Source organism: Branchiostoma floridae, chromosome 2, assembly GCF_000003815.2.
Source record: "Branchiostoma floridae strain S238N-H82 chromosome 2, Bfl_VNyyK, whole genome shotgun sequence".
Classification (NCBI taxonomy): domain Eukaryota; kingdom Metazoa; phylum Chordata; class Leptocardii; order Amphioxiformes; family Branchiostomatidae; genus Branchiostoma; species Branchiostoma floridae.
In genome coordinates this window covers 18,530,746-18,539,760 of record NC_049980.1, presented here as the reverse complement: position 1 = coordinate 18,539,760, position 9,015 = coordinate 18,530,746, and the positions used below count along the sequence as shown (strand labels likewise).

Here is a 9,015-nt window from a genome sequence, read left to right as displayed (position 1 = left end):
GTAAAACGAACATTGTAGTTCACTCTTTAATAGAATAGATAAAATAACTGTAGCTATTTTGTCTGTTTAAGTTTGAATTTTGTACCTAATTGGCTATTTAGGTGAAGAACACATTCTGGAATACTTTGCGCATTGATTTTGTACATCACCTGTAAAATTATGCTAGACGGTGCATGGTTGGGATGTATCATATTGAAAGGAGGGGTGATACTTTTAAGAAGAGTTTCTTTCTGTAAAAAACGGAAATATCCAGTAAAGTAACCGAACAGAAAGGTTATACAATATGATTTTGTTTAGTTATGATAGATTTAGAATGTTTTTTTCCTGTATGATGATGCAATTATATTTGTGTTATGGAACCCCCTATTTCATTCTGGCCCATTCCTGAGACAATATGGCGGAGATACCAATGAAAAGAATTTTGGTGCACCTGCAAAAGGCCGGTGAAACTTCTCCAACCGTAGCAAAGTTCACCCAGGTTAGTTATCTTCCCGTCGTGGCTTTTACCAATTGTTTGTAGTCACCAGTGATGGTCAAAAATGTCTCTTCTGAAGACTAAATTCGGTCGAGTTTTGACTTTACCGAGCCGAGGTGTAAAATAATTTGCACACCTGTGCTGTAACATAACGTTACGGACAAAGCGCCCATGTATAGTGCGATTTTTGTACGTAAGGTGTGGTATACAGATGGCACACTATCATAGTTAACGATAACATGATAAAGTTAAAGAATGTGAAACCATTAACCATCCTTCTTCTTCTTCTTTGAAAGCCCACGTTCTTCGTGTAGAACATTATGGCTTAATCCAACATACATAAAACAGTAATATATATAAACAAAGTACAGTCGAACCTGCCCAAGTGACCACCTCTTCTTAGCGACCACCTGGCCATTACGACCGCTTTTTTTTGGTCCAGAAAATTTTCCCCATTGACGTAAGCATTAACTGTGACCTCTTAACAATGTTGCCAAGGCAACCGCGACTGCCAAAAATCGGGACCAAATCCCTGCGCATAGCGACCGCGTCATTTTCAAATCTTGAGGTATCATCGATTTTTCAATGATAAATTAGCACGATTTTGTGCCTTTGCCAGCCAGTTTGAGTCGGATTTTGACTATCATTACGATGTTCAAAATGAAGATAGCGGTGGATACAGGCGCCTGTGCTTGCTATTTGCCATTAAACACAACGGAAACCATTTAAACTATGCATCGGGCATGTTGTGAGACTATTCTCTTCTAACCGACCACCTGGCCAAATCGACCGCTTTTGCCCGGTCCCCCGGGTGGTCGTCTTGGGCAGGTTTGACTGTAATATTATTTAAGAACATGTTGGACATCGCATTTTTATAGATACATACACATGTATATAGCTTTTCAGGCTTAGGAGATAGGTACAAGCAAGGAGGTTATAACCTCCTAATGGTACAAATGATCAAAGGTTACTAGACTTTTCATCCAGAAATGCATTCATAATCAAGTTCTTGGAGGTTTCGTCCTGGGATTATTACAATAATACAAGTGACGATTTTTTATCAAGAGTTTTTATCAAACTTCTATTCTAAAACAAATGCACCTCTAAAGGTTTACGTCTTTCTTCTCGGAAAACTCGGCACTTTATTGACCAGCAAGAAGTTTTCATGTTGCAAACTGCCCTTGGGTACCTATTAACAGTGGAGTTAACATTTAGTAGATGAGCAGAATTTTTTTTGTAGGAAACTTTAATAAACAAGAAAATTGACTGCAGCGGATGATTTTGAAAACCGTACTGGTCGGTACATTCCCGAGGCCCCTATTATTAAGCTGTACATGTAGCTAGGCAAGCTATTCCAATTTTCCATGTTTTTAATCTCACATACTACTAATTCAAAGCCAGGTGACAAGAATTTGGCATCAGGTGTATCTGTAGCCAAGGAAATTATCATCTAACGTCCTTGCTGTAGCTGACCTGAATTTAAGTTTGAGGGTTGGTAATCGTCACATCTAAGCTTAGCTCTTGAGACCTTCAAGGCTTGTTGAGAACTTAATCTAATTTTTCATGTACATGTACACGCTAATGGTATACAATTGTCATAACTGTGCAAAATTTCAAAAAAATGATTTTATTGTTCCAATAAAAGTTGACTTGTACATGTACTTACCATAAGCACAGTAGTTGCATTGTAATGATAATATATATGCAGATGTATGGCATGATATTAAGAAACGGCTAATGCGCAACTTCCTCACATAATGTGTGCACCTAACCTAAGCTCCATGAAAAATATTGTCATTTAGGGTGCATACAGATTGACAAAGACCATGGTTAGGGACCTGACGATATTTACCGAGGGGGAAGGGCTGGTGCATAGGTGGGGGGGGCCATTGAAAAATTTTTTGAGCCGAGGGGGGGGGGGCCATTGAAAAAATTTTTGAGCCGAGGGGGGGGCCATTGAAAAAAAATTGCCTTAGGGGCCATGATAAATACAAGCAAAATGTGCCCCTGAAATGCAGGAAATGAAGTTTCAGATGGTCAAGATTTCAATTTTTCTCTGGACGTCCCTTGCGACGGCTTGCGCCTCTGGCGCACACAACACTTCGGCACTCGTCGAAAATCTCTTCCTCTGACAGAAAATTGTCATTACATTTAGCATAGTCTACCAGCGAAGTTTATCCCTCAAAATGCACAAAATCGTGTCTCAGAGGGTCCAAACTTCATCATTTGAATGACATTTCTCCAGACCTACTTTGCGACGGCTCGTGCCATGCCCGGCGCTCGAAATCGTGGAAATACGTTGGGGGCGTCGTCGCCCTCAAAACCATGTGAACTTCTAATAGAAAGGCTATTAAAGTTAGCTTAGTCTGCCAGCAAATTTTGCCCATCAAAATTCAGGAAAGATCGTTTCAGATAGTCAAGATTTCCAAATTTTCCCGGGGGAGCATGCCCCCGGACCCCCCCAAGGATTACGTTGATATAGTTCGCCCTCCCCATACTCAGAAATTTTCTGCAGCCGCCTCTTTCGTGTGATTCCATGTTCGCACGAAGTTTAAGAAAACTATAGAAACTAAAATTGGTATAAATATCAATCCTCCGTGCATCTGTTCTTTGTATACGGAATGGTTCACGGACGGCAACGGGATAAAACATTACGATGTTTACTTTCGTGACAGCGGGCTCTCTGCTGCATATGACGCAATCATGGTGGCGCGAAATTTTTTGGGCAAGTTTGTAGGTTGCAATTGGCCGAAATAACTCCCGTTTTGGAAAGATTGAAGCAGTCTTGAAGCGGTTTTCGTAACGAAAGTCTCTTCCAACTACAACATTAATTTGTTTTCTTTTGTGTAAATTTCGTACGTGTAGTGGAAAAGATCGCCTTGGATTACCGCCCCTCCCCGCCCGCTTTTCTCTTCGTTGATGTGGACGCATAAAATCCAAATTTTTTTGCCTCACAGAATGCGGGAAATTTCGTTTTAGAGGATCAAAAATATCAAAATTTCCCGGGTAGCATGCCCCTAACCCCCGACACCGGTCAGGCCTTTGGCCCTCCGATCCCTGGACGGCCTTTAACAGCTAGCCGTCGGTCTGGCGGAAACGCTCAGTTTCGTGATCTTGCGTATTAAAGTTTAAACGTTACCAGAGACTTTTTTCACGTAGATCGGAGAAGTGATATCAGACATGGTAAGTCTTATAACCGTTGCAGCGTGAGTGTAACAACATCAAGTGCTACATGTTTGTATATATGTCATCAAAATGAAAACTCGGCTGTTGTAAAACTTTGGGAGATAACATATGCCCCAGCACTGGACTCCAACGTGCGCAATTTGTTGACGCGCGGGTCTTGACACCCCGATCGTCGTCACGTTCAAACAACGCTACCGCTATTGTTATTGCTATATTATTTAATGACAGACTGTGTGTAATGGAAAAGGCAAGGAAAAATTTGGGGGGGGGGCATTGAAAAATTTTTTGGGGTGGGGGGAGGGCCATAGAAAAATTTTTTGGGGCGGGGGGGGGGTGGGCATTGAAAAATTTTTACCAGACCTATTTTGCACCAGCCCCCTCCCCCCAGTAAATAACGTCAGGTCCCTTAAGACTTACTGAATTTTCGCAAAAATGTTGCCTTTCTAGTTTTGTATCCATTTCATGTATGTTTTTCTATTCAATGCATGTGATTTAAAAGAAACCTCTGAAAATTCATACATAGATAACCCCCACTGTGGAAGAAGGGGAAAAATCCATAAAAATTCTCCCCACCACCACTCTCTCACAATGCACCCATGTATCTGTATTGTTTAGATCATGATTGTTATGTAATACCAATACCAATGGTCAAATACATTTAATGCTACAATAGTTGCCATCTTCATGTAAAGTGACTAGGATATTGCCAATTAAGCCATATTTTTAAAATGTAAATTTTAGTATTGTAAACTGGTATAACAATATGCACACTGACAATTCTTGACTGTATATTGTTTACAAATGGAGCTGCACATAGAAGAAGACACAAAACTAAAGCCATGCATGATTACAAAACATTTAGAAATTTGCTTCCTTCATAGGGCCACAGCAATTGAATTTTTCCTTGATAATTTTTCACTTGGTCCATAGCAAGCAATATGAAAAGTGCATAATATGAATAGAATGTCCATGACCTTGTGTCAGTGTAGTAGATCAGAATAACCCCTGACCAGAACATATCCAGGTATCTGCAGGGTTCTCCCCAGAATTTTTTAGTATAGTGGAGGGGCTGGCAAAAACAACCCAAACCAAGGCGCCGCGCTTTCATGAAAATGGGTTCATTTTGCAATGACAGAGGGTGTCAAATACTACAACTACAAGTACAAATGTAATGTAATCATATTATACCAATTAATATAACATTTATTCATATAATACATTATAGTGATTCCTTTGTTGTAAAGTGGCAAAATGACTATTGTTTTGATCATGGCCCATTCACAAGTTTTTGCAGACAATGCCCACTGGAAAAGTGATACACACAAAAATCTGTGAATTTTCATTAATTTTAGCAAAACTAACCAAGAAAATAGGGAAGAAACACACTCAATTTCAAAAGTACATGTAGTATATAGTGGAGCTGGGCTAGGAGTATAGTGGAGGGCCTCCGTTATTCCATCCTCTGGGGAGGACTCTATCTCTATCTGTATCTACAATATAATGTATATAGCAGGTATAATGCCCTTTGGCATAATACACCAGGGTCGCAGACTCACGGTGCAGCAGCAGCAGCTGGTTACATTACTAGTACCTGTCACACCTAGCTTTTGCATATCTATCTGCAAATGCTCTTTGTTTTAAAATTAAACTCCTATTCAAGGCTTAGTCTTACCAGTTACGTGTATGCAAATTATTTACCCTGGCTAGGCATGCATTTGAGCACTTCCAATGTCTGTTTAGCTTTAGTTGTTATTTTGTTCACATGGATACCCCACTTCAGCCCTGTTGTTAAAATAGCACCCAGGTATGGGTGCATTTTTGTTGTCGTTAATGTCTGACCACAGAACTGGTAAGGGGACCTACATTGGGGGTTTGCTTGTTTGTTATTTGCATTATGTAGCACTTTTCGGGATTGAACTGCTTAAGCCATGTACCTTTGCCATTCTTCCATTGCGTTTAGATCTTTCTGAAGAAGTTGTGAATCATTCTTTGTAGATAACTCTACTAGTACATGTATATATTGCAGGCAATCATCAGCCTCACACTTGTATCAAGCTCAGGTCTGGCAAGTCGTTTATGTTGGAGCTGAGGTCTTCCCCTCTACTACTACCGTTTGCTACCTGTTCATTAGGAAAGCCTTTAACCAATTTAGTGTAGTGCTTTGAATTCCATAGTAATCCAATTTTGACATTAGTCTGCAATGTGGGACTTTGTCAAAAGCTTTAGTGACATTGAGTATTGGTACGTCCACCTGTCTTGTATTATTCAGTACCTCAGCTATGTCATGAACTGTTAGAATAAGCTGCATTTCTGTACATATCGATCAATTTTCTCTGAACCCGTGTTGGTGGTCAGTAAATATATTGTGACCCTCTAAGACTAACTGTTTCATGATATGGCTATGGATAATGTATTTTACAGGAAATTCAGGTCAGTGAAACAGGTCTGTAGTTTTGGGAACCACTCTTGCATATTTGCATCATACCATGTTAAGTTCCTGTTGAACCAGGACAAGTTGTATCTTCTTGTTGTCATTTTACTAGGGATGTGCATGACATTGTGTGCTTTGTTTTGTCTTTGAAGTCATCCCATTTCTGAGCCACTGACATGTCTTTTGTTCTTTTAGTTAATTTTTTTGAATCATCATATGAGATCACTTAAGATCATTTTTGATAGCCAGTTCATCAGATTTTGTGCGAATGTACACTTTCCTTTTATTTTTTTTTGTTCTGTTTAGTGTTTGGGTGCCACTAGAACCATGTCGTGGTCACTTATTTCCAGAACTACTGTGTTTTTGTTGTTTTTTCCTAAGTCCAGGTCTAAAATGTTACCATTTCTAGTTGCTTCCTGAACTGTTTGGAATAGCTCGTGGCTATCCACTAAGTGCAGTAGTTTCTTCCTGTCCTGAATGATTCTGAGTATTGTCCGTTATGCTGGCATCCCAAATTCCCAATCAGTACAGGGGGTGATGAAATCTCCAAGAATGATCACATTGTTAAGAGTTAATCTTAGCTTGCCACATGCGTATATATACACATATGTGCGACATGTATATATTAGTATCATATGAAATGTTGCAAGTAGAGCATGTCTGATCTAAAATAAGCCATGCTAAGCCACACTATCAAGCTATCAGGTATCATTGTCTAAGGGAGCAGGTGGATCAGCACTATAACAATGAATGTCTTTCATTTATCATTTAGCCTCAGAGTTAGCCTGATTAAATCTCGCTTATAGCAGCCCGCCAAACATCCGCCGGCCAACTATTAGCTTGATGTAGAATGGCCACAAGCCAGGGGAACTGGGTTTTCCATATATGGATAATGTATGTAATTGTCATCACAGCCCACCACAGCCTGGCTTTTGGTTGCTAGGGACTGGGTTGGGTTGCTATGTGGTGATTGACAGCATCACACCTCTTATCTGTACACATGTTGTTGATCTCTTTTTTAACCTCCTTGATCTTCTGTGCCACCAGTGCTGATGGTGGGAACAGCCAATTATGTATACACAGTTCTATTGTCTTTCTGATTGTTAACTATCCGTTACACCGAAGAAGGAATGTGAAAATTGCTCTACATAGAATGGCATTCTTTTAGATAAATGTGCCTGTGGCAGAACTTTTGATGGGACAATATAATAATCTCACAACCAGGCAAAATAATAGTTCCAGGAAGCAGCGTCTGCGCTTCAAGACTCCTTCAAGTTTCTTGACCCCCCCCCCCCCCCACACACACACACACATACAAGATGTTGTTTTTCCAACACAACCATGCTTCTGCTCCCATGGGACCTTCACACAGAGAACCATAGCCTGCACAGACAATGGAGAGGCATCTTGCCCGCCCACCGTCTGGGCTTTGGAGACATGCTAATTAACCGGTTTCCACGGTAATGGGGGCTTGACCAAAATCCTGGCCTGCCATTGGTGTTGGTATTTTCTACAACAGTTCCCCCAGCTTATAGCTGTTGGAGCACAAACTCCGCGGGGAGGGGCCAGTTACAGCCCTGGACAGCGGAGTTTGTGTTACACAGACTACCTCAGAGTCAGAAGCAGAATAATGATCATGATTTTTTCACTCTTGTGGTTAATTTTTTTTTTTTTTCAACCTTTATTTAGCCTTGATACATCAATCGGCCTGAGCCGTTTTTCAAGATTTCAACTTCAAGGGTTAATGTGTTGAGCATTGACACCAAGTCTGCCGACTCTATTGCCCTCCTGTCCGCCTCCTTCCAGCCAGTGCTATTCATAGCAGTTAATCAATAGCTTCTACTTCATTCTGCTGTGTGATACCAGTATTACTTTAGCTAGGTAGGAAGATAATGTGACCAAGCTGTGGGCCTTGTTCATAAAGATTACATAGTGACTTCATTCTCTTAACATTTTGTGCCCAGCTGCATATTGTTAAGCAGACACTTGCATACCAAGAAGGTTTGAATTCCATTCCTAAATAGAGCATCACACGTACGCACAAACACACACACATGACTTTGTACACTATCTGGTTTTTCATCACAAGATTGATAATTGTCACAAGGTCTTTGTTATGACTCTATGGTAACATTATATACACACCATTGTGCCCACCGTATTACGTCTACTATGGTTACTCCATTTGCGTAGTGTCAATAACTATTCATGAGCAGACAACGTGTCGGTGGGTGTGGCTTTCCGTGTACATTTACATGTACATGTATATGGCAATGAGGGAAAAAGCACAGGTGAGAAAATCTTTACTGAAGTCCCTTTGGTACCATATACTGGTTATGATTTTGTAGTCTACCACTTCAGTTCATTTTGTATACTAGTATGTGGAGCAGATATTGATATTCATCAAGTCTATGTACATTTACTATTGATGTGAATACTTTCTGCATAAACCCATTCACTGTCTCACAGGTAGGTTGAAAAATATTAGGCTACTTCCAGGCCATTTAACTGGGGCCTAAAGCACATGGAAATGTGTTACAAATTTGATTTCATGACGATCATGTGTATTACTGGTACTTGCCAGATTATTATACGCCCATTCCTCGTTAACTGGGAAAATTGGAGGTAGAAAATTGTAAAAAATAAAGTTGTCCAAAATGCTTACCTGCTGGTATGAACTTGTTACCACTTATATCAACTATCTTTTGCTATTTTTGTCTGGTGCTAACACGCTTAATTTGGGAGATATTTGATTTTTAGTAGGCCATGTCATCTTTCCTACAATTTCGTAATAAAGAGCATATTACTACACAGAGAAATGTTCCAGCAAGTAATAGTGGAGTAACAACAGCCAAATTAGCGCATTTTCCAACCCAAAACCTTCAAAACGCCAATGAAAAATATTTAACCGCCGTGTCATTTG

At 40.1% G+C, this 9,015-nt stretch overlaps 1 protein-coding gene across 3 annotated transcripts in view; it reads left to right on the top strand.

The window, feature by feature from the left end:
- Positions 1 to 346: 346 nt before the first annotated feature.
- The window catches only part of LOC118407675 (nucleoside diphosphate-linked moiety X motif 17-like), a 29,145-nt gene continuing 20,476 nt past the window's right edge, over positions 347 to 9,015 (top strand). The window contains exon 1 of one of the 3 annotated variants that reach the window (XM_035808209.1): positions 347 to 478. In XM_035808209.1, the coding sequence (XP_035664102.1) occupies positions 395 to 478 (84 nt within the window). In that variant the 5' untranslated portion in view covers positions 347 to 394. Of the gene's footprint in view, positions 479 to 8,458; positions 8,562 to 9,015 lie in introns of those variants that run through there. The other 2 variants (XM_035808194.1, XM_035808201.1) reach the window with 2 other exon arrangements.